The following is a 26,090-nucleotide window of genomic DNA, read 5'->3' on the forward strand; positions in this document are numbered from 1 at the left end:
GGGACTATTACACGTTTAAAAGTATTTATATTTCATGTATATCCTAAAGAAGAAACATTGTTCAACAACAATCCGTGTTCACAGTTTATTTTATCTTTCATCACTATCGGAGATTTCCTTTACAATTTTACAATGTAGAATTTCAGTAGTCTCCAACAAGCAGGAGGAGCTAAGTGTATAATTTACTCTTTCAGCCTTTCTCTATCTTTGTAACATCCTTTTTTGTGTTTTCCCACCAGTGGAACATTTCAGACTATTTTTTCCAACGAGGAGAGACCATCGAGAAAGAACTCAACAAGGAAGAAGCTTTACTCCAGAAACAGGCAGAGGAAAAGGGAGTCCCTCTAAACCGGCCGTTTCACCCTGCTCCACCATTTGACTGTCTCTGGTTGTGCCTTTACTCAAAGCTGGGAGAACTGTGTGTGGATCCAAGGCCGGCTGTGCGAAAGAGTGGAGGACAGACCTTGTTCTCTACAGTTGGTGCACATGGAACTTTATTGCAGCATGCGACCTGGCATACAGTGTTGTGGAAGGTACTGAAAAAGCCAGAAAGCAATCATTCGTATGATAGCATAGTAATTAGCACTGCTCTCTCACAGCGCCAGGGATCCAGGTTCGGTTCCTGGCTTGGGTCACTGTGTGAGTTTGCACGTTCTTCTCGTGTCTGCGTGGGTTTCCTCCGGGTGTTCCGGTTTTCTCCCACAGTCCAAAAGACGTGTTGGTTAGGTCTATAAGTCATGCTAAATTCTCCCTCGGTGTACCCAAACAGGCACCAGAGTGTGGCAACTCGGAGATTTTCACAGTAACTTCATTGCGGTGTTAGTGTAAGCTTACTTCTGACATTAGTAAATAAACTAGGGATGGGAATCTGTTGTCCTTACCTGGTCTGGCCTATATGTCACTCCAGAGCCGCAGCAATGTGGTTGACTCTCAACTGCCCTGAGGCAACTAGGGATGGGCAATTAATGTTGACCAGCCAGTGATGCCCATGTCCCACAAATGAATAAAACAAGCAAATGACACTTTCCCCTCAAGGGTTCTAGCTGACTAACAATTTTATATCTGTGCTTCAGACTTTCCTTCTCTCAGTTTCATAATTTGTTCCCTCTTTTATGACTGGTTTCCCTCCTTGCCATGTTACTTCATAACAAGAGAATATTCCCTACTCTGCTGTATAAATTTGACCCTCTGCTTCTCTCCCTGGTTATTGGAATACTGTCCACTTGGAGCTGCTACTTGACATTGCTGCCCTTCAGTTCACACCCACCATGAATCCCACTGGGTGCTCTCTGCCTATTTCATTGGCCCTGCTCAATGTCCCCAGTTTTTTAAACTTCAGACCAGTGACACTCCTTTGGGGTTCATCTGTTTGCTAGGTAAAATTTTGATAGATTCGTGTATGTTAACCACTGGGTGTTGTCACGAGAACATTCTATAAAAATTAAGTTAAAATGCCTATTGAATGTTCTAAACTGAGATTTGGTCTGAATTCTAAACAGTGCTGATTTGATGTCTAATATTTTAGGTTGAAAGCATAAAATTCAAGAGGCAGAGAATGGAACTTCCGAATCTTTGTTTTGTATAGAAATCTGAAGCAAAACATTTCAACTTCTAATTTCATTGCATTCTCCTGCATTCCAACTTTCCTGAACTGTTGATCTTTAATGCAGTGCACTCTAACACACTGTCAATTCTGTTGCCTCAGACTCAAATTCTAGCCTCAGTTTTTATCTCATCCATTTCGGGAGCATGGTGGTCAGCACTACTATCTCATAGCGCCAGGGACCTGGGTTTGATTCTAGCCTTTGGGTGACTGCCTGTGTGGAGTTTGCACGTTCTCCCTGTGTCTGGGTTTCCTCTAGGTGTTCGAGTCTCCTCCTACATATGTGTAGATTAAGTGGATTAGCTAAGATTAAATGTGTGGGGTTAGGGTGGGGGCCGGGCTAAAATGCTTTTTTGGAGTGTTGGTGCAGCCTCAGTGGGCTAATTGGCCGCCTCCTGCGCTGTAGGGATTTTATGTGCAGCAGACCTGCGGTGGCTCCTTCAACTCCTCGCCCAGCCTCACTACTCCACCCCAAAACCTTGTCTGGTCTCCTTCCACCAAAGTCCTCTGGTGTGTAGACACCTTACTTTGCTGTAACTTCAAATTGTAAATTGGTAAAACATCCATGAGAGGCAGGAGCCTGATGGGGAGTGTTCGAGAAAGAGGAGGTAAAAAAAATTAAAGGATTTTCAGGGTGAAAACAAGACCCACAGTGATTTTAAAAAAAACATTCAGAAGCAAAGAGAGATACAGAGTTGAGATCATAAGCATGTGAAATCCATACATTGAGAGAAAACAGTTAATTAAGTATAAAGATAAATCATAATATAGAATGATTACGGTACAGGAGTACATTTGCTCTTCACATCCATGCCAGCTCCCTACAAAAGGAACTCATCAATCCCAGTCTGTCATTCTACAAAGCTGTCTGAATTATTTTCTCTTCAAATAATTATACAGTTCTCTTTTGAAGGCCTTAACTGAATCTGCCTTCACCATCCTCTCAGGCAGTGTATTCCAGATCTTAACCATCCGTTTGTAAACTAAAAAGTCATTTCTACTCTCAACTCTATCCAATGATTGGCATTCTTCCATCTGCAAGAGATGATGGGAATGCAGCATCAGAACTCTGAGAAATCTGACAAGATCATCTGCACCTCTTTTGACAGCTAAAGAATCCTAGAAAGTCAAAGTCTGCGACAAGTGTCACACACGTAGTGGTGGTGCACATTTATTTCTCTGATACCTTGTTTTCTGTGCTTATCTCATCTTTGAAGCTTCTGCAGCCACATCTCATGGTGGTGATTCCTGCCTGCAGCTGGTATTGTAAAAACCTGCCATCTTACCCGGTCTGGCCTACATATGACTCCCATCAATGTAGTTAACTCTTATGGGCATAGGAAATAAATGCTGACCTTGCCAGATTTTGTCCTTGGTCCCTGTGGGACACACTCTCCAGCATTGCAATAATCTCCCTAATAAATAATGCCGTCCCTTCTTTCTGTCCTTCCTTCTCTTTCTTGAACAGCTTTTATCCAGGTATATTTAGTAATGCTATTCCTTTATGATGCAGTCTCTGTTAATCAGCTGGTGTTCCAGCTGCCAGTGAACCTAAGTGTATGCTCTCCACTAGTCCTGAGAGTTGGACTCTGGCTTTGTTAGTGGCAGACCTGTAAATGCAGTCTTAATGAGGACATCCATATACCAAATTAGCATACATTCAAACAATCCAACCATCAAATGCATCAGAGATATTTTGTGTTTGGAAGTATCCTCTGGAAATGTTATATAGGGAAAAGGATGAATTCATAAAACATGACAACCTATATTTCACCCTCAAATTATGCAATAAGCGATGTTCTAATTTAAAGAAAATAATCATTTGGAATTTGCTTTGGAAGAAAATTTGATTGCGGCTCCAGCAAAATTGAGTGCATTTGGAAAAGGATTTGTTATGTTCAGCACCTAATGAGTTCCCATTGTCAATGAGTAATATTTATCTATAGGTATAGTTTGAAATGGCATTTCTTGCATTGATTTCATTCTGATAGCAGATATTTGTACTTGAATCCTGTTTGTTCTCTGTTCACATTAGGTTTTATTTCCCCTATTGGGCCGGGTTAGAGAATCATCCACCACTGCCGACAAAGAGAAGATTGAGTCTGGTGGTGGAAATATCCTTATTCATCATTCTAGAGATACAGCAGAGAAGCAATGGGCAGAGACGTGGGTTTTAACATTGGCTGGAGTAGCTAGAATCTTTAACACCAGAAGATACTTACTACAATCTCTAGGTAATGTCTTTTTTCCCATTAAATACTTGGCCACTTATTTTGCAGATGACCACTTAAAACCTTGGGTACCTCTGTACTAACGTCTATTTTGATTTGTTACAGGGGACTTTTCGAAAGCATGGGATGTGTTGTTGGATCATATCCAGTCAGCTGCACTGAGCAAGAACAGCGAAGTGTCACTGGCAGCTCTAAAGAGTTGTCAGGAAATTTTGCAAATTGTGACCCCTGTAAAAGAATGCGACAAGCCAGAAGGCCTTTCTGGGGTTAATATGCCGGTTTTTGTAGGGCCGCTAATTCCGCCAGGGCCACCTAGAGTCTTGTCCAGGACAGATTCACTGGGCGATAGGCTAGGAAGATACAACGGAACTGAAGTGAATGCAGCAACAGATGAGATTGAGGATTCTGCCTTGTGGTGGGCTGCCTGGAACACCTGGTACAAGATAGGTTCGGAGAGCACAAAGCCACCAACCACCTGTGACAAGTTGTTCTTTATTCCAAGTCAGCCATTCCTCACAGCACTTGTGCAGATCTTCCCGGCTCTGTACCAGCACATCAAGTCAGGCTTCAGCATGGAGGACCTGAAGAAGTTGGGTGTAATACTGCATGGCGCTGTTTCAGTTCCAATCAGCTCTGATGCCTCGCCTTTCATTCTTCCATCATACACTGAAGCAGTACTGACTAGTCTACAAGAAGCTGTGCTGATAGCTTTGGATGTCCTGCAGAAGGTATTAAGACTTCATACACAATACAAAATGGTCATACTATTAAGGAGAGGGATTGGAAGCTAAAACACAAGTTGTAAATCTGATGCACAGTGATATTTCTCGCACACGAGTATCTATACTGTACGTCAGTTAATGAGCAAGGTTATAAGAAGGCAAAACTTAAATGGGCTGTTTTGACGGAAACGTGGCTGATTCATTAAGGCTTCAGCAGCTGGAAATACTTCAGTGTAAAGATGCAGTCAGTTCTTCACTAATGTCCAAGTAGTGGAACCATTTGCAATGAGTGCAGATTAGATATTTCACAAATCAATATACTCAGCAGATCTATTTGTATAGATTTTGCATATTACTGCATTGTACACCAACAACAGTGAATCCAAGTAGCTCAAGGGAATAGTTACATTCCCTTCTGTTATTATTATGTAATGTCGATCTTGGTGACTTTAGATGACGTTACTGGTAACGTATATCAGTATATATGTTTTAATGATTTTCACTTGATCAGACCATTTGGCAAAAGGAAACAATCTTATCTCCATCGGGATGATTCCATTCAGAGACGTCTGTTGTATATGGCAAGGCATTAGCCATGGACTTAAAGTCGGTAAATTAAGATAAAAGAGAACTTTGTGCCAATGTTCAAAGTCTCCAATTTCATTATGAATGGACAAAAGTCGAGTTACTCTGAATCGTGCGCATCATTAGCTATTTTCTTGCTGTTTGTAAAGTGCAAATGTTTAAATTTTCAATTTGATTCATTGTAATTGGTTGAGAATTAACTAACATAAGCAGCTAGGGCCTGATTTTTAATTCTTAAGTGAATGGTTTTGAATGGGTTAAAATCAGACTCTGGTTTTTTCCATTTGATCGAGGGATATTGAAGGAAGGGGGGGGCAGGATATTTAATTCGATCAGCCATGATCAAGGTGAATGGCGCAGCAAGCTCAAAGAACAGAATGGCCTACTCCTGCTTCTAGTTTCTATGTTTCTAAAGCTCCATTACAGAAAAGTGTAGGGTTGAAAAATAGATTTAAAAAATTAATATTATGTTTAAATGTTCGGTTGTAAAAAATAGATATGTAACATAGCAACCAAAATTTCAACTCACTCATATATTGGTCATGTTAATATGCAATGCTCAGATTACCAGTCTGAATTATACATTGCATTCTGGCACATATTGAATAAAGAATCACAAACCTTTAAGCTGCACTCTTTCAAGAACTTTAAATTGATCTTATCTTCACTCAGTATCTCTCACATGTACTACCACCAGATTGCAATGACCATGACGGGAACACTGACCAGATCCGTCTTCATCCGACAGTAGCTCCCATTATGGGCAGTAATATCAGATCCAAATCCCAAGTCGGGTGAATTATTAGAGTGGGTGAAGGTTATAGCTGATTCAGGGAATGATAGTGTTTCAGGGCGGCACAGTGGCTTAATGGTTAGCACTGCTGCCTTACGGTGCCAGGGACACAGGTTCGATTCCCAACTTGGGTCACTGTCTGTGCAGAGTCTGCATGTTCTCCCCATGTCTGTGTGGGTTTCTTCCAGGTGCTCCAGTTTCCTCCCACAATCCGAAAGCCATGCTGGTTAGGTGCATTGGCCATGCTAAATTCTCCCTCAGTGAACCCAACAGGCATCGGAATGTGGCGACTAGGGGATTTACACAGTAACTTCATTGCTTATGACATTAATAAATAAACTTTTTTTTCCTATGCTGAAAATGGTACCATCAGCCTGAGAGTTCTTGAAGTGGAGAGGAGAAAGTCAATCAAAGGGGGGTCCCTGTCCACTGTTCTCTGCTAGAAATCTATGTCTGGACATTCTTGAGGACAGGAGAATTGATAGAAAAAGGAAGAGGCTAAAAAAAGGTTAAAGTTTATTTATAAGTCACAAGTAACGTTTACATTAACCTTGCAATGAAGTTACTGTGAAATTACCCTAGTTGCTACACTCTGAAGTCTGTTTGGGTCAAAACACCTAACCAGCACATCTTTCAGACTCTGGGAGGAAACCAGAGCACCTGAAGGAAATCCACACAGGCGCAGGGAGAGTGTGCAGACTCCGCACAGATAATGACCCAAGCCGGGAATCGAACCCGGGTCCCTGACTCTGTGAGGCTAACCACTGTGCCTCCTTGCTGCCCCCACCTGTACTACATTTAGATTTTGGAAAAGTAAAACTGAATTTCTTGTCTTTAATTCAGAAATATTTAAATACTGATGTAACTTGAGTAAGAGGCGTGCTGTTTGGTATTGCATGTGTCAGCTTTTAAACATCACTCTTTAATTGTGTTTAATTTGTAAATCCATGGCTTAAAAAGGGAAGTTTAAAATTGAAGCAAAATTTTGTGGATGTTGAAAATCTCAAATAGAAACAGAAAGTGCTCTGTATTGTCCCTGTGCTAAAAGGAGAAGGTAAGTTGGTGGAATGCTTTTATTGTAAATTTAATCATCAATTTTGATGGAGTCGTAGGTGGAGATTTGAAAAGGGAGAAGTTAGACACAGAAAAACTGAGTATTTCTGTCAGTTGTGGAGAGAGAAGGAACCTTCCTAAATGTTAACCATTTAAATGCCATATATTTGTTGAGCCTTAAATGTATATATACATATATATTTGGCATTAATGATAATTAACCGATAAAGCAGGTTATAACAACATCATCTCACCTTCACGGTTTCGCTGTTAACTGAGGACGGTTAATAAGATTTCTCTGGTGTGTGTGATTATTTACTGGCTCCAACAAAATTATTTCATCCAGGTAAAATACTTCAGATTAGAGTTACAAGTCTGCCATTTTTTTATTGGTTGGGTACTATAGGAAGCCATTTTTTTAAAAAACTCCAGAGAGAGTACAGAGCAACTCATTGGGGAGGAGTAAAGAAGGAATATTACTTCATTTGTGTCAGCAGTATTCATGAGGTAAGAATTACTATCCGTGAGAACACATGAATAATCCTGAAAACTGAAAATGCTGGAAAGACTCAGCAAGTCTGGCAGCATCAGAGAAGAGAGAAACAGAATTAATGTTTCGAGTCTGTTTGACTTTTCAACAGATAAATCCTCTGAATAATCCTGAGCCAGTTTTCTAATTTAATCAAGAGTTAGTAAAGTTGTTGTCACTGAACAAACAGACCGATACAAAAAATATAATTTATTGTCTGTGTAACTATTTGCAAACTCTTTGTTAAATGTTGATGTTACATTCTGAATGACACTTGCCTATTAATTTGATTTATAATTCAGAGGCCTAGATTAGTAGTCCATGGGCAGGAGTTCAAACCTCACCATTAAATTGTTTTTAAAAAAAACTGATAGTGAAATTGACCATGACGTTGCTATAAAGTTGGTATAAACATCCAACTGGTTCACTAATATCATTTAATGAAGGAAACTCTGCTATTATTAACCCATCAATTTATGATTCCAATCCCACACCAACATGGTCGGCACCTGTATCTTTTTTCTGATGTTGCCTAGCAAGCCATTCAGTTGTATCAAATGGCCACAAAGCATACCGCATGAACTGCTATATAAAAAGCCCCCTTCCCTGTCCTCCTTGGCAGCTAGGGATAGGCAACAATACCTGAAGCTTTGCCCGCAATGTCCAAGTCCCAGAAATGTTGTTTAGACATAATTTTAAAAACACACCTGAAATGTTGGATTGAGTTTCTGTTGGCATCTTACTAACTTGTTTCTTTCCCTGTTTAGGCAATTTGCGTAGGACCAGAAGACATGCAGATCATGTATCCAGCAATCTTTGACCAGTTGCTGTCATTTGTTGAATTCTCCTGCAAGGCACCAACCTATGGAAAATTAGAAACAAAAAATATAGCAAATGCAAAGTTTAATCAGGTAATCACGCAAATTCTTCTCTTCAAACAGTAAGCTAATCATTTATAATTAGAAACACAATATCATGGTAACTCAGAAAGCGTATCCACATAAATACATTACTGTGATTATAACAAAGCAATTCTCTGGAATGTATTTTTACTCTTCAATATGAAGCACTTGACCTTAGCAGCTACATTTATCGTGCCTGTTGTTTTAAATCAGGCATGCTTGAGCCTGAAGTGGCTTTACATCATAAGTTTTCAAAGCTAACAAAATAGAAGGGGAGGAATCTCATAACAGTTTTTCTTAAACCTCCAGTAAGCTAGTAGATACATCTGGCATGTTGCTAAGTACTGAACTGTGCAGGCCAGGAATTTCTCAGTTGCGGCACAAGTTTTTGCTGAGTTGGCTGGTCTCAGCTGAGGCGATTAGTGTAACTAATTTTGGGTTAGGCAGAGGTGAACTGGCCAAATGCTAGACTTGGGGACATCAGGCGACACCCGTAATTGAAAAGTGCAACTGCATGGACATGAGGTGGGTTCTGAAGTGTCGTAATGCCCTTGGCTAAATAAACTGTGACATACTCTGTTTAGGCTTACGCAAGAAGAACGTTCACCTGGTTGAGTTACTTGGGTCGGTGCCTACAGCTTTGAAATGTGCTGCAGCAAAAATCATTGCAAGAAGAAAAAATAAATTAAATAGTATGAACTGTGAAGGTGCAATCCATGTGATTGCAGATACGTAACTCAGACGTACAGTGAAACGTGAATAGTTACTATGCAGCAACTAAGTTAAAGGCTTTTAACTAGCTGAAGGAGGGAGTGAGTGGTATATGTGATAGCCTTGTTTTAAAGCATGTAAAGCTTGGAAGAAAAATCCACATGTCCCTTTGCAGATTAGTGAGATTCTGTGCACCGCAATTGTGTGAAACCAACTTGGAGCTGCAGCACTATTGTCTAAGTTGGATGATTTGATGTACCAGTTTTGAAAAATTAACATCAAAACCTTAAAGTTTTAAAGTTTATTTACTAGTGTCACAAGTAGACTTACATTAAAACTACATGAAGTTACTGTGAAAATCCCCTAGTTGCCACATTCCGGCGCCTATTCGGGTACACCAAGGGAGAATTTAGCATGGCCAATGCACCTAACAACACGTCTTTCAGACTGTGGGAGGAAACCGAAGCACCCAGAGGAAACCCATGCAGACACGGGGAAAACGTGCGAACTCTGAACAGACAGTGATCTAAGCTGGGAATCAAACCTGTGTCCCTGGTGCTGCAACAATGCTAACCACTGTGCCACCGTGCCACGTGATGTGCTTTTGAAATACTAAATGGAACATTAAGAAATATTGCAGCTGCCAGTTCCTTTCTTGGAATGTGTACTCAAGATTGTGCCAGATTATCAGTACTACATTAGTTCTTTTGCCAAATATATAAAAATAACACATCTTGATATCAGGCATGTGAACACATCCAGCTATGTGCTGTGAAACGTAAGGCAGCATTTTGTTTTGCTCTTGTATTCAGTATCAATGCTTAAGACAGTTAATTAATGAGCATTATGGTAAAAGGACTAACAAGAACTTATTTTTTGCAGTAATCATTGCAAATTTTAAAGCAAAATTGTAGGGGAAGAATTAGGTACAACATGCTGACAGGACAGGAGAAGTTACTGACTTTGTATTATCCAGTATGACAATCAGATTTTAATTTCTGTTTTGTAAGCAACATGCAAGCACTGAAGCCATGTTGGAGAGCTTTGCATGTTAGTGCAATGACCCTTTTGCCATTGATAGCAATGTTTCTTTTAAGGTTTAGTTCTGTGCAGCCTGTGTGTGTGATTCCTCTGAACTTTGTTTGCGTGCACACATTTATTACTGAACAAGGCCTGTGCGGTACCTTGCAGGCTCTGTGCAACACGCACTCAAGCTGAGCAAGAGCATTGGCTGATATATTCAGAATTTCAGTTCGTAATTAAACCTGTTTTCTATTTCCTAGTTACAGCTATCTTTAACCTCTTTCCCCTTTAACTTTCATCTCATGCTGTTTATCATCTGACACCTTTGATTCCATATTTTACCTTAAATATTTGACTTGAGGAAAATATTCTCCAATGTATAGATCTGAAGGTCACTCCCTCAATCAAAGTTGTTGACTAAACATTGCCATTGCCCCAAAGGTGGAGATGAATAGGATTTCCAAAACAAAGCAATTAAACTTTATGCTCCCAGGGTGATTATTAGCACTGTCTTTATGCTTTCTGGGATAAACATATAAATTAAGTATAGCCAAGGAATAAGAGGAGGACTTCTCTCCATTGAGAGCCTTTTACAACATCCAGATATTCCAAAGTGCTTTCCAGCCAACGAGGTACTTTTGATGTGTAGTCATTGCTGCAATATAGAAAACACAGCAGCCAATTTATGCACAGCCAGCTCCCACAAACAGCAATGTGAGAAGCAGATATTCTGTTTTTGTGATGTTGGTTGAGCGAGGACTTATCAAAAACACTGGGAATACTCGCTGCTCTTTATTGAAATAGTGCCATGGAATCCTTTATGTCCACTTGAGGGGGCAACTTGGATCTCAGCTGATCATTTCAACCTCAAGACAGCACCCCGGACAGTGCAGCACTCCCTCAGTATTGCACTTGAATGTCAGACCAGATTTCTTTGTCTAGAATGGGAATTGAATCCACAGCTTTTGATCCTGAGTCAAGAGTGTTACCAACTGAGCCACAGCCAACATGACAAATGTATGTTGAATTTATAGACACATTGAATCCTAAAATCCCTGATAAAACTAAAGTGATTAACGATCCTCATTTTTTACCGTCTTTGTGCTGATCAATCTGAGATGCTTTTCCTTGAGTTGAGAATGCAAAACTCTTAGTTGAATTCTCCTGAATCTAACACTACAAGACTATAGATGTAGATCAAGGCAAATAATTTCCATTCACATATTTTTAGATTCTCTGAACTATTTCCACTTTAAACAAGCTTTATTTTCATTTCTGTAATTTCTATTAAGATATAATATTTTAGTTGCAATGTATGGCTTTGCCATTATTCAAGAAAAGCACCACATTTAAGACTCCATTCACCCTTCTAAAGAAATGAACCTACACGTTCTCGAAAGATAAATTGATCTGTCTGAGCAGAGTATTTTTGTTGGAGTTACTTAATGCATCATTAAAGGATGTTCATTTAAACTGAAATCCCCTCTTCCTTCAATCTACAAACCTATAAAGTTTCCCTCCTAATAAATTCCTCAAATTGATTATTGTCACATGTATTAGTATATAGTGAAAAATATTGTTTCTTGCGTGCTATACAGACAGAACATACTGTACATAGAGAAGGAAAGTGAATGTAGTGTTACACTCATAGCTAGGGTGTAGAGAAAGATCAACTTAGTGCGAGGTAGGTCCGTTCAAAAGTCTGACAGCAGCAGGGAAGAAGCTGTTCTTGTGTCAGTTGGTATGCGTTCTCAGACTTTTGATCTTCTTCTGAAGGAAGAAGGTGGAAGAGAGTATGTCTGAGGTGCATGGGGTCCTTAATTATGCTGGGTGCTTTTCTGAGGCAGCAGGAAGTGTAGACAGTGTCAACAGGTGGGAGGCTAGTTTGAGTGATAGACTAAGCCTTGTTCACACCCTTTTGTAGTTTGTGGTGGTCTTGGGCAGAGCAGGAGTCATACCAAGCTGTGATACAACCAGAAAGAATACTTTCTATAGTGCATCTGTAAAAGTTGGTGAGAGTCGTAGCGGACATGCCAAATTTCCTTAGTCTCCTGAGAAGGTTGGTGGACTTTCTTAAGTATGGCGTCAGCATGGAGGGACCAGCACAGGCTGTTGGTGATCTGGACACTTAAGAACTTGAAGCTGTTGATCATTTCTACTATGACCCCATTGATGTAGGCAGGAGCATGTCCTTCACTATGCTTCCTGAAGTCAATGATTATCTCCTTTGTTTTGTTGACATAGAGGGAGAGATTATTGTCACCGCACCAGTTCACCAGATTCTCTATCAGTTTCCTGTACTCCCCCTCATCATTGTTTGCGATCCGACCCACTACGGGGGGCGCTATTATCAGCAAATTTGAAAATCGAATTGGAGGGGAATTTGGCCACAGTCCTAGGCGTATAAGGGGTATAGTAAGGGGCTGAAGACACAGCCTTGTGGGGCACCAGTTTATGGATGATGGTGGAGAAGGTGTTGTTGCCTATCCTTACTGGTTGCAATCTGTGGGTTAGGAAGTTCAGGATTCAGTCGCAGAGAGAGGAGGCAAGTCCAGGCCACTGAGTTTGGAGATGAGTTTTGTAGGAATAATGGTGTTGAAGGCTAAGCTGTAGTGGATACATAGGTGTCTTTGTTATCTAGGTGTTCCAGGGTTGAGTGCAGGACCAGAGAGATGGTGTCTTCTGTGGTTTTAAATAAAAAGCGCGGCATTGACAAGTTGGGCCGAAGGGCCTGTTTCCGTGTAAACCTCTATGACTCTATGACCAGTTGCGGAGCGGTAGGCAAACTGTAGTGGATCCAGGCCGGCTGGAGTGCCGGAATTGATTTGTGCCATGACTAACCTTTTGAAGCACTTCATAATGTTGATATCGGAGCCACCGGGCGATAGTCACTAAGGCAGTCACTACATGAATAAGGCTCCCCTCAGAGGGGAACTTAATTGTGTCAAAAGAAAAACACCATCCTCCCATGACAATAACAAGAGAACCCTGGGATTTCAACTTGACGTAGCAGTGATTTTAGGGAAAATTCCTCTTGTCTTTCACTTTTTTTCGAAGTCACAATTATTTATTTGTGTCATTAACGTAAAAGATCATGCACTGCTTGAAAGCTGAATGAGCCAGAAAGGTTAAAAGGTCAGCTACTCAAAATATGGCAAATGATTTAAACAACATTTGAATCCACTCATTTCATTAGAATTAAACTATCAAAATCTTTATTAAAACATAATTACCTTGCCTAAATTATTCATCAAAAATACAACAAAATGACAACTTGCTTACATTTCTAGGTATTTTGATAATGATTATTATCTTCTTTTGTTCCGTTTATGCTGCTTCTGTACGTGATGGATATATAATAGATTCAACTATTTGCTCCGGTAAGTTTTAAGCCTCCAGAGGTTATTTTTGACTTGACCTGTTCAGACTTGCATTAGATTACACTAAACTGCATGGCAAAGTACATTTCGGTGTACCATTAACACAAATCATTTGCTTCCTAGTTTTTCTGACTTTTAAAGCTGCAGTGTCTTTTTTCTGATGATCCACTTTGATCTGATTTCATGAATTTGAAATCAAATCATACAGTCACTGAATTTTTGGTTGATCTGAATTCAAAATTTATGTTCAGTAAAAACAAATTTGAAAGAGAAAGAACTTGCATCCAAGTTGAGATGTATAGGTTAAAAAGGCATAACTTCAAGAGAAAGGTTTGCAGGGAGCTGCAGATATTTCATGTAAGAGACAAAAGAGGGAGATCCTTTAAAGGTAGGGACAACAGTCAGACTTTAATCCTGTGGTGACTAGATTTCAGGTTGGGAATCATTTGGGGTCACCTCTTTAATGTTCTTTTCAATTTATTCATGAGGTGTGGACATTGCTGGTATTTGCCCATCGCTAATTGTCCTTGGATGCGCCTCCCTGAAACTTAACCAGGGATCGAATGGGGGATGAAAGTCCACTTCTGATCCTGCTTACAATTCTGCATCTGTTTGTGTTTAAAATTTATGGTCAATCAGTGATCTTTATTATCATCCTCCTACTCCACCTTTTAATTTGATTTTCAAATTTTATTGCATCTCCGTTGTTATTCTCTCCCTCCGGCATTCACCCCTTTTCACGTTTTGGTGTTGTCCTTGGGAAAGTTACTTTTACAAACTCAGACCAAGGATGAATCTTGGGTACGTAATGCAATGTACTGTATTTTCTTCTTATGGCCTCCACTGCATTGAAAATACCAAATGCAGGTTATGCTGTTTCTTGGCATAATGTGTCTGTTTTACCCACAATGCTATCCTCTGCATTTAATTCCTCATCTCCCATTCCAACTCTGACCTCTCCATCTGTGACCTGCCATGTTGTTCCAGCCAAGCTTAACATAAGGTTCAGACGAAGTGGACGTAAGTTTCTAATTTCCCGTTGGAGTGTTAATTTGGCAGAACAGATCAGCAACCTATGGTAGAATCCTCTTTTTTTCAGAAGGGTGGTGGATTAGTTCTGCCAGCTGACTGTCTGGATGGTGGAGTAAAAAAGTTACTGCCACATCTTTCTCTTGGTGGTCTACACATCTCTGGTCTGAATAATGACTTCAAACTCAATGCATGGGGTGTTGGTGACTTATGATGGGGAAGGGGAGGAATGTTGGGTGACTAGTGGTCATTTCTGTGCATGTTGTGTTTGCCTCTTTTTCTCTCTTTGAGACTGGATGAAATGTGCATTGCTAATATTTTGTGCATTTCAGGCTTGATGCATTTACAAGAGTTTTTTCTCGTTATCAGATTTCTACCATCCTCCTGTATAGATTTCTCCCATTTTAGGTCACCCTCCTAATTATTTGTATATCCCTTTAAATCTTTCTGTTACTTCACTGAAGACCTTTTATATCATCCATTAAGCAATTCACACAACAGATTTACTCTTTAAATGGAAATACATTCAGTTTTCCTCTACCTATCAATCCTTTTTCAATTTATTAAAATACCTGCTTATCTGTTGAAGAATATAGACCTGATGTTTTTCAATCATATTTGCTCTTTGCAGATCTTTTCCCTGGTTCTACATTTATTTGATTGCCATTATTTGCTGTTTGTCTTTTTCTTTCTTCAAACTTAGCTATGTCTTAATTGAAATAATGAAGCAACCTTTTATGCATTATCCTTGGACTTGTGGAATAAATAATCCTGTTTCTTGCGCTGTATGATCAGTTTTGATTCTATTCTCTCATTCTTTCCTCACATTCAACAAATTGAGTGAAATTTCAACTTAAATCAAAGCGCTGAACTTTTGCACTTGCTTGAAATGTCCATTTCATTTTCAAACTCAGAAATGCTCTGAGTTCTTGTGAGTTGCACTCTTTCCAAAAGAAAATTGGGACCTGGTTCACTGTTGATGCTCGTGCTTTTGCGTAAAGGACACCTCAGCAGTAAGTCAGCAACCTCTGAAGGGGAAAAATGATAAGCAAAAGAAAATAACAAGATTACTAGCACATGGTTTTAAAATTGGACTGTTGCTAACTAAAATTTAGCCAAATCTTTTTAATAATTGTCCATCTTTGTGAGTGCTTCACCTTAAAGGCCATCAGGTCTTGAAATCTATTAAAGCGGGCCATTGTAGAACCACTCAACTGAGCCGCCCTACCGTATCCTAACCTTACTGCCCGTATGTTAACTTTATTCTACTTTTGATTACTTACTTACCATATTATATTAGCCCTAACCTTCCCTTATTCCAGGCACATTGTCCCTTGCACTCAGCACTTACCAGCCAATCAATTTACTGGTTTTCTGAGAAGTGAGTTGCTCTGTTTCCCCCAGTGCTGCCTCACAGCAGCTGAAATGGTGTGCTGTTCAACCCCCAACTGCCTTCCGCAACCTCACACTGACTCGGGTTTATTTATCCCTAGAGTTTATTTATAGGCGCTCCTCAGCTCCTGACCGTCTCTCGCAGGTCCGCGCCAACTCAATAGTAGAAGGGCTATAACATTAGATTTTGTACAATACTTATTTGGGTATTGATAAGCAAGTCAGACTATCCATTACTAATTGGCTGCTCCCGCATTTGATTATTTTTAACAGATTTATACAAAGGTGACAGCAGGAAGTTCTGGCTTAATCACTATCAAAATATTTTTGGATTGCTCTTGTAATATTGTATAGATCTCATAACTTAACATATGCAATTCACTGCATTCACATTGCAACTGATGGGAGGTGTGTGGCACTTTTACTTTGCCCCAACATTTCATGTATTATGTAAGTGCAGTACAAATCCCAGAGGCATTGCTTGACGAGTCATCATGGTGAAGAAGAGTCAGAGTGACTGAAGGAGGCAGTTCAGGTCTTTCCTTCCAGTTTGTAATCTACAAATTTAGTGTTGATGTGATGCTGAAGGAGCTTTACATTGATGCTGAACTTGTACTGAGCATGTACTCTTTGAAGTTGGGATTTTCCTTTATTCATTCATGGGATGTGGATATTGCTGACCAAGCCATCATTTGTTGCCTATCCATAATTGTCCTTGAACTGAATGGCTTGCTAGGCCATTTCAGAGGGCAGTTAACAGTGAACCACATTGCTGTAGGATTGGAGTCACGTTTAGGCCAGACCAAATATGGATGACAGATTTTTCAAAGGACATTCGTGAACCAGATGGGCTTTTACATCAATTGATGATAGTTGACATGGTCATCACTACTTAGGCTAGTTTTTATGTTCCAGATTTATTAATTGAATTTAAATTCCACCAGCTGCCATGGTAGGGTTTGAACCCATATCCGTAGATCATTAGCTTGAGCCTCTGAATTACTAGTCCAGTGATATTACCACAATGCGGATTTTGGCTTGTAATTGGCCAGTAACATCAAAGTTACTGATCTCTATGGCTTGACGTTCACGCAATAAATACACTTTCTCTGCACCCCACCAAACCACTGGTCTGTCATGAAGCAAATGTCTTTTTCAATCATGGCAGGCCCACAATCTCAGACAACTTTGACAATCACTTGGGCCATTCTATTTTTCTTAATGATGATGCTGCATGAACAATCATGCTTCTTTCTGCAGGGGCAGAAATAGTTTAATTACACATGCAAATAGTTATAATTTAAGCAGATAATTTATAGTGTATTCTATTTAATACTTAATTTGACAGTGAGAAGCTATGTTCTTGAACCTTCAGAATCAAACTTAAATATCTACCTTCCATAGCTATGAGGTATAAAAGTCTGGAGAGCAGTGATACTGCAACTTTAAACTGTTTAGGTTCCCCTGCTTCCGTTGTATAAATCTGTTAACATAGAACACTACAGCACAAACAGGCCCCTCGGCCCACGGGTTGCGCCGATCACATCAACACCTACCAATCTATAGACCTATCTATAACCCCCAATCCCATTAAACCCCATATACTCATCCAGAAGTCTTTTAAAAGACCCCAGCGAGTTCGCCTCCACCACCACTGACGGCAGCCGATTCCATTCACTCACCACCCTCTGAGTGAAAAACTTACCCCTAACATCACTTCTGTACTTTCCTCCCCGCACCTTAAATCTGTGTCCTCTCGTAGCGACCATTTCAACCCGGGGAAATAGCCTCTGAGAATCCACCCTATCTATTCCTCTCAACATTTTATAAACTTCTATCAGGTCGCCTCTCAACCTTCGTCTCTCCAGCGAAAAAAGTCCCAGCTCCCTCAACCTAACTTCATAAGGCATGCCTCCCAGTCCAGGCAACATCCTTGTAAATCTCCTCTGTACCCTTTCAATAGCTTCTACGTCTTTCCTATAGTGAGGCGACCAGAACTGCGCACAGTACTCCAAATGAGGCCTGACAAGGGTCTTATAAAGTTGCAGCATTACCTCCCGACTCCTAAACTCAATCCCTCGATTAATGAAGGCCAGTACACCATACGCCTTCTTGACCACCTCCTCCACCTGCGAGGCCGATTTAAGAGTCCTGTGGACCCAGACCCCAAGATCCTTCTGCTCTTCAACACTACTAAGACTCCTGCCCTTGATAGTGTACTCGTTCATCCCGTTGGTTCTGCCAAAATGGACGACTACACATTTATCCGCGTTGAAGTCCATCTGCCACTTCTCCGCCCAGTCCTGCATCCTATTTATGTCCTGCTGCAACTTTTGACATCCTTCCAGACCATCCACAACACCACCGACCTTCGTGTCATCAGCGAACTTATTTACCCATCCCTCCACTTCCTCATCCAGGTCATTTATGAAAATGACAAACAGCAAGGGTCCTAGAACAGATCCCTGGGGCACTCCACTGGTGACTGACCTCCATTCAGAAAAAGACCCATCCACAACCACTCTCTGCCTTCTGCAGGCAAGCCAGTTCTGGATCCACAAGGCCAAAGGCCCTTGGATCCCATGCCCTCTCACCTTGTTCTTTCCACTTCTCCGGTGATCTGTGCATGTGAACCAGGAAAATTAAACTGATAATCCATTTTCTTTCATGTAAGCAATCTTCAGATTGCAGGTTAGTATTTTCACTAATTTTAAAGTTAAATGCCATAAACTGTGGTTTCTTGCAGGCGGAGTGGGTGGCTTTGAATTATGTGCCATTTGCTGAAAAATCATTGGAGGTTGTCGTGGATTTGTATCAGAAAACAGCATGTCACAAAGCTGTGGTGAACGAAAAGGTCCTTCAGAAAGTCATTAAGGTAATTTATAATGGAGTAAAATGGTTTATAATCATTTTGTGGATTGACTTTGGGTGTTCTATAATGCAGAACAAAGACTGATCTATGTTGAGATTGACATTAACAAATCTATAAACAATAAGTTGCCTTTTCAACTTATTAGAGTCTTGGGCTGTTTCAAAAGCTGTAAGTTTTCAATGCTATTAATGACCCTAAAATTCTCTAATCTAATTCAACAGTTGTTTGAATGAATCATGGCTTTTTATGAAATATTCAAATCTTAGACAAACTTGTTAGTTGTGAATTTATAATTAGAGTGAGCTGAATTTTGAATCAGGAAGTGAACTCTGAAGCCACTTTCTATCTCCAATAGAACAGTAGGACTGTGGCATACTTTAATCCTGCTTTTGCAACCATAAGATCATTTTGCACGTAGTGTCTGTTGCACATCTGTCCTCACCATTGTCCATTGCTTGCTGGCACAGGAGATTTTCACACTGGCCTTTCACTTTCAGGACCTGAGTTTATACTGATGGGGTTATAATCTTGACCGTCCCAACATGAAAGGGTACGCTTGAAATTAATGTTATTTGTTTTGGTGCTGTTCCTAGTTATAGCAGCCTCACAGTTCAAAATTGGCCACTGGCACACTAGTAGAAGGTTTCCTTTGTGCATTGTGTCTTGGAAAATCATAACTCTGTTTACAAAGAATGAGTTCTATGATTTTGCTACACAAAGGGCAGAAAGGAAATCTTCCCTCTGTGGTTACAATCGCAGTCAAGGAGTCCATTAACTGGTATAAGAAGTGGGAAGAATCACATGCAAATACCAAAGCTTTTCTGAAGTTGGGACAATGGCATCCTTTTTCAGTCAGAATGAAGATCTTTACTCTGCAACAGACTGTGGTGTAAGAAGATTAGGTTTCATGCTGATACTGGATGGTCGATGTAGAAAGATATTTAGTTTCCAGCACAGACAGACTTGATGAATATAAAATTGAAATTTTGTTATTTGAAATAATGCAAGGATATGTTGGATTTTTAACAAATGCCTGCAATAGTCTATCGGAGCAAATTATATTTGGTCACAATCAGTCCACTCTTGCTCATTAATTATTCTTCTTTTATTAGACTTTGAGGATACCACTCAATCTGAAGTATGCTTGTCCCTCTGAAACAACATGGAAAATGGCTGTTTCTTCTCTTCTTAAAGTACTCTCTATTGGACTTCCTGTTGCGAGGCAGCATGCTTCCTCAAGAAAATTTGATACCATGTGGCCAGAACTAGCCAACACATTTGAAGACTTCTTATTTACAAAAAGGTGCGTGGAAAAATGTATTTAAAATTGTGCTCTATTTCACAAATATTGCTGTTCCAATATCCTTATCAATTATGCAAGGTGATAGGAGGATCAGTTTAGCTCAGTTGGCTGGAAATGCTTAGTAAACACAGTAAAAAGTCTGACAACACCAGGTTTTAGTCCAACCTATTTATTTGATAATAGACTCACAAGCTTTCGGGGTTAGCCCAGTTTTCGGGGTTTACGCCAGTCCAACGCCGGCATACCCACATAATGCTTAGTAATGCAGAGTGATGTCAACAGCATGGGTTCAATTCACAATTCGGCTAAGATTACTAATGAAGGCTCTGCCTTCTCAACCTTGCCCTTCACCTGAGGTGTAGTGATCCTCAGTTTAAATCACCACCAGTTACAGCCTGTGGTCATTTGGAACAATGGTGACTTTAGCTTTAAATCATTAGCGGAAAGAGCTAATTTAATAACAAGCTCTGTAAAATCACATTGTCACTCTTATGATTTGGTTTTATAGCACACCCCCAGATAATCTCTCCATTCAAGAATTTGAGAAAAATGAGAACATTGATGTTGAGGTGAGTTTAAATTCAGACCTATTAAAATGATGCATGCTTGGCAAGCATTGAATATATTAAAAGTGGTCTTTCTATGTGCATTGAAATATACCTGCATTAAAAATCATATTTCTGTGAAATCATCATTAGTGATTACTTTGACATAATATTTTTCATTATAATTGCTTTTTATTCTTTTTAGGTTGTGCAGCTTATTAGCACAGATATATTACCATATGCAAACTTCATTCCAAAAGAATTTGTTGGCCAGATAATGACGATGCTAAACAAAGGTTCAATCCATTCTCAGTCAACTTCATTTACAGGTATGTCACGGGAGACAATGGCCTAGTGGTATTATCCAGAAACTCAGCTAATGTTCTGGGGACCCGGCAGATGTTGGAAATTAACTTCAATTTTAAAAATTTGGAATGAAGAATCTACTGATGACCATGAGACCAATGGTGATTGTTGGAAAAACCCATTTGGTTCACTGATGTACTTCAGAGAAGGAGATCTTCCATCTTTACCTGGTCTGGCCTACATGTGACTCAGAGCCATAGCAACGTGGTTGACTCTCAACTGCTCTCGGGCAACCAGGGATGGGCAATAAATGTTGGCCAGCCAGTGACACCCATGTCCCATGAATGGATAAAAAAATTGTTGATGTATTCAGAGTTGGGCAGAAGTTCTTTAGAACTGTAGGAAAACCTGTGGGCAAACACAGTGTATTCTGTGAAAAGTGATAATTTCATTAAATAAAAGGCTGGGTGCAGTGGTTTAGGAAAATGGAGAGCAATGATGGTTATAGGCCCTAATATTCATAAGCAACAATTTGTTCTTTGTCCCAGTTTCAAAAGAAAACGTTCATTTAGATTGGAAAGCAATAAAATCCAACCTTCATGAGACCATCCCAAAGGCAACAGCTCATCCATTTAAATAATGCTGTTTTACTAAGCATAACATTGCTGTCCTAATTGAGGCTGCTATATTAAGACCATTTCATTTTTGTCCTTTGGTGTGCTGAAAATGCTTCGTCATATTAGGACGGCAACAAACCTCTACAGATGTGTGTCAAAATAGATTGAAATTTTAGAACCATTTTGTGGTGTTGGATTTTTTTTCAGCCTTTTATTGAAAGGGCTATTTTACCTACAGATATTTTCAAGGATGTGTGGAGAAGAGATAAAAATTTAAAAATTACATCCGCTGATATGTAGATAGAGATGACCATTATTGAATAACTGCAGATAAAACTTCAAAAATACACACCACATTGGGAAACAAGTTTTCAGTTATCAATTTCAAGCTTGTTGCTATTTGATCAAATAACTGAGCCGATCCTAAGTACTCTCCATTATCTCAGCATAGCTAGTGCAGCAACCATCATCCTTGCCTTTCTCACTTCCAGACCCAATGATTCCACACCACTGGGCCACGTCCCATCTGTCACCTTCTGTAAATTTTGTCATTCTGATCTCTGTTGTGTCTTTCCATCACCAAGTTCTGTTTATCTCTCACCCCTGTCTTCAATGGTCTACATCGACTCCCTGTCCCCAGTGCCCATAATTTAAAATACTCAACTCTGTATTTAAATATCTTCATGCCCTGTGCCTCCCTATCTCTGTAACCTCCACCAACTGCATTACCCTTCAAGAACCCTGCATTTTGTTTCTGGCCTCATTTCCGTTCTTCTCTTTCCTCACACCTTTCTGCCATTAAGACTTGATATTTTGAGATTCCCTTCTTAAACCTCTCTGCTTCTTTAAGTTGCTCTAAAACCCATCTCTTTGAACAAGCTTTTGTCACCTATCTTCATATCTTTCTTTGGCTTGATGTGCTTTTTTGTCTTACCATGCTTTTGTGAAGTGCCTTGGCACCTTGGGACCTTTTTAATCTATGTGGGGAGGCAATGGCGTATTGGTATTATCGCTAGACTCTTAATCCAGAAACTCAATTAATGTTCTGGGGATCCGAGTTCAAATCCCGCCATGGCAGATGGTGGAATCTGAATTCAAATTTCTGGAATTAAGAATCTACTGATGACCATGAAACCATTGTCTATTGTCGTAAAAATCCATCTTTGTCCTTTAGGGAAGGAAATCTGCCATCCTTACCTGGTCTGGTCTACATGTGCCACTGCAGTGTGGTTGACTCTCAACTGCCCTCAGACAACAAGAGATGGGCAACAAATGCTAGCCAGCCAGCAATACTCATGCCCCATAAAACTAATTTTAAAAATGTTAAAAGCACTATACAAATGCAAGTTGTTGAATGAAAATGGACACACAGATCCCATTATCTCCAAAACCAAACTAGAAAACAAATCTCAATTAATTAGCTGATATCAACTAAATTAATTCTGTACTGTAATATGACAAAATGGCAAGTTTGTAGACAGTTATTTTTCTGATGAAGCTTTACTTTTCCGTTCACTGACTTTAAGCCTTTCTTAAATACTTCAGTGTTTAGCATTGTTTTGTAGTCCATCTTACCTAGATCTGAGCATTTTAAAACCATGTCACCAATTTTGTCAATGAATCTCAAAGGATTTCTGTTTTTGTTCTGATTAACTGCTGAATGTGTGTAGCAATTCCAATCAAAGTGTAACACATCCCAGTATAGATTACAATTGTCAGGAGTCAACTATGTATGTGTATTTGGTGTATGTATTGTGTGTGTAGATTAACATTATTTTCAGATGATAAAGATAAGAAAGGCTTATCTTGGCTCATCCATTTAGAAAGTCCCTTAATTCCCTCTGGAAATTTTTAATACAGATTCAAGGAGATCTGCATCTGTGAGTCAGTTCTTTACAATGACAAACTGTTATTCCCTCCCTAATTCCGGCAGCATATTAGTATTTGATTATCATATGGAGAATCAGCATACAATTCCAAATGTTTTTTAAAGTTTTCATCCGGAAGCCAAATGATCCCAAAGAAAGGCCATTGATTTGGTATACCTTTGAAGCGGCTCAATCAGCCATATGTACTCTGAAATGTAAGCCCTATGGCAGGAATGAGAAACAAATGGGTGGTCCAAATGGCAGGAATCTTCATATTGCAGAGAAACACAGAAAACTCGTCTTCCACCAGGATAAAGAAGCTTATTTGCCAATGTACATGCTGGGTGCTAGCATCCAGAATCTAAATTAAAATGAGATCAAAATAAAAGCAGCTGTAGCTTTTTTCAGTCTCCTGCATATTTCACAACCCACCCCTAACCGCGCTGCATTCGATAAATTGTTGAAACATATTTAGTGCCAGTTTCCCTAGTTTTTCTCCTTTGAACAGTGTTGGCTGAGCTTCCAAAATACTGAAACAAAAATAATTTGTGTAACAATAAGCTAAGTTCAAGACAGTGACTTTGTGAAGATTTTGCCTTCAATAAAAATGATCTTGTGCTGGTAGAGTAACCATAACTGCTTCACTTTTACAGAGGCGGAAATTGACATTCGAATGAGGGAGGAGTTTTCCAAAGTCTGCTTTGAAACACTGCTTCAGTTTTCCTTCAGTAATAAAGTGACAACTCCCCAAGAAGGGTATATTTCCCGAATGGCATTGTCTGTGCTGTTAAAGAGGTCACAGGATGTGTTGCATCGGTACATTGAAGATGAGAGATTGAGTGGCAGATGTCCTCTCCCAAGGTTAGAATGAATTACTTTTGAATTGCTTGCATTTTATGATATGTTTTTTGAATCAAGATATCCTGAATCTAATGTAATTAGAAAATGTACAAATATTCAGCACCAATCCTAGAAATGAGATGCTATTCACTTTAATTTTGGGTGTGGAAGAGTTGCAGTCAAGACCAATTTCGAAAGAATATTCTAGCCTACAAAAAAAAATAAAATTGAACTACAACCTGAATATTCCCTTTGCAATTAGAAAGTAGCCTTTACTGTATGCTATATTTGTAACCACTTTGTCCAAGTTTTTTGCCCTTCTGTAGTTACGTATCATATGTATTGTGTGTGTGTATAACTTATGCTGTCCTCCATCAGTCTAATGCAAAGTTAGCAGAGAATCACTTATAACCAGAATAAAATTCATCTTTCACATATTTTCGTAATTTTATAGCCGTGTTCAACCCTGACAGCAGTGCAGGGCATTAAGAAAAATGCAAACCTAAAATATTGTATTGTTAAGTAAGGTGGTGCTGTGCAATATTATTGAATTCCAGCAACCTTGTATATAAAATTTGAAGAGGAGAATTGAAAGGGGTGCGTGACTGTATTTGATAAAATGCTCCCCTCTGCCACTACATGTACAATTGCCCCAGTTTGCAAATGTACCTAGTGGAGATTTCTTAACAGGATACTGCTGCAGATGTGATCTTGCCCAATTAATGAAAAATTGCATTGTCTTGAGTTATGTCACTTGGAACATATTTCAGCACTGATCCTGAGAAGTGAATTAAGAGATTAAAGCTAATGTGTCTTTGTTGACTGACAGCATTTAAAGGTTTCATACTACTCAGTTTTGTGTTAACAGGGGTGAAATTAGTCTTCACCAGTAGTGCAAATTAGGCACAGAGTCAAATCACCAGCCTATTTTACATTACAATCAAATGTTTTTTGTGTTTTTCAAAATTAATTTAGCTAACCTCATATATTGGAATTGAGATAAGATCCTGAATTTCTAGATTTGGCAAAATTGCAACCATTTGGTAATCTAGGAAAGAAATGTGGGAAAGTGGTTTTGCTGATGCAGTGATGTTGATGTTTAAACATGTTAATCATTGTGTCCCTAGGAACACTTCATTCATCACTAATTTAAAATTGATTTTTTTTTTCCCTATTTCCTTGGCATCTGTGATCAACTTCGGTGACTTTTCAGTGTGAATATTGGTTCTCATCAAGGACAAGGATGCTGGTGTTGGGGTTGAAATGCTTTCCGTTTTTGTCAGATGTTACAGCTGGTTGCAGAGTAAATCTCCCTCTGTCCCAACAATATGACAAGTCTAAAAAAAACACAACATTTCTTCAGCTTTGATTACCAGCTATTCATTGCCTGTCAATGAAATGACCCTTCTGATGCAGGCTGATGCTGAATTGCAAGTACCAAATCTCTCACAGGAAAGAGACTATCAGCACGTCAGTGTAGATTGGTGGAAGGATGGGGGTCTAATCCACTCTACTACTCTAATCCTTGTGTTAACTTTCACTCTGGACAGAATAACTATTATAGATTTTTTTCTTGCAGATAGTGTCCAATAAGCTGATTACAGGTTGAAGGTTATTTGAAAATAAACTATATAAATATGCATTACAGAACATAATTTAGGTAGAAGAGTAAATGAGACACTATTGCCATCATGTGGCCAATGTTCAAAAGGCAGGAATGAATATTATTGTTGTACAATGCGAATATTTGTGTAGTACGCTTAGCTAAAAATTTAGGTATGTACAT

At 39.4% G+C, this 26,090-nt stretch overlaps 1 protein-coding gene and 1 long non-coding RNA gene across 3 annotated transcripts in view; one reads left to right on the forward strand and one right to left on the reverse strand.

Annotated features, from left to right (window-relative positions):
* mon2 (MON2 homolog, regulator of endosome-to-Golgi trafficking) overlaps positions 1–26,090 on the forward strand; it is a 141,200-nt gene that overhangs the window by 111,735 nt on the left and 3,375 nt on the right. The window contains exons 24-33 of one of the 2 annotated variants that reach the window (XM_080191284.1): positions 240–533; positions 3,639–3,837; positions 3,940–4,562; positions 8,284–8,427; positions 13,515–13,532; positions 18,700–18,828; positions 19,938–20,128; positions 20,637–20,697; positions 20,879–21,002; positions 24,118–24,325. In XM_080191284.1, the coding sequence (XP_080047410.1) occupies positions 240–533; positions 3,639–3,837; positions 3,940–4,562; positions 8,284–8,427; positions 13,515–13,532; positions 18,700–18,828; positions 19,938–20,128; positions 20,637–20,697; positions 20,879–21,002; positions 24,118–24,325 (1,991 nt within the window). The remainder of the gene's footprint in view (positions 1–239; positions 534–3,638; positions 3,838–3,939; positions 4,563–8,283; positions 8,428–13,514; positions 13,533–18,699; positions 18,829–19,937; positions 20,129–20,636; positions 20,698–20,878; positions 21,003–24,117; positions 24,326–26,090) is intronic. The other variant, XM_080191286.1, reaches the window with a different exon arrangement.
* The window catches only part of LOC145344249 (uncharacterized), an 82,635-nt gene that overhangs the window by 10,602 nt on the left and 45,943 nt on the right, over positions 1–26,090 (reverse strand). Inside the window, exon 2 of the long non-coding RNA XR_013886847.1 lies at positions 8,224–8,378. This is a non-coding gene — a long non-coding RNA (uncharacterized LOC145344249). The remainder of the gene's footprint in view (positions 1–8,223; positions 8,379–26,090) is intronic.

The sequence above is a fragment of the Carcharhinus amblyrhynchos genome, chromosome 6, assembly GCF_965287045.1.
Source record: "Carcharhinus amblyrhynchos chromosome 6, sCarAmb.v2.hapA, whole genome shotgun sequence".
NCBI lineage: Eukaryota > Metazoa > Chordata > Chondrichthyes > Carcharhiniformes > Carcharhinidae > Carcharhinus > Carcharhinus amblyrhynchos.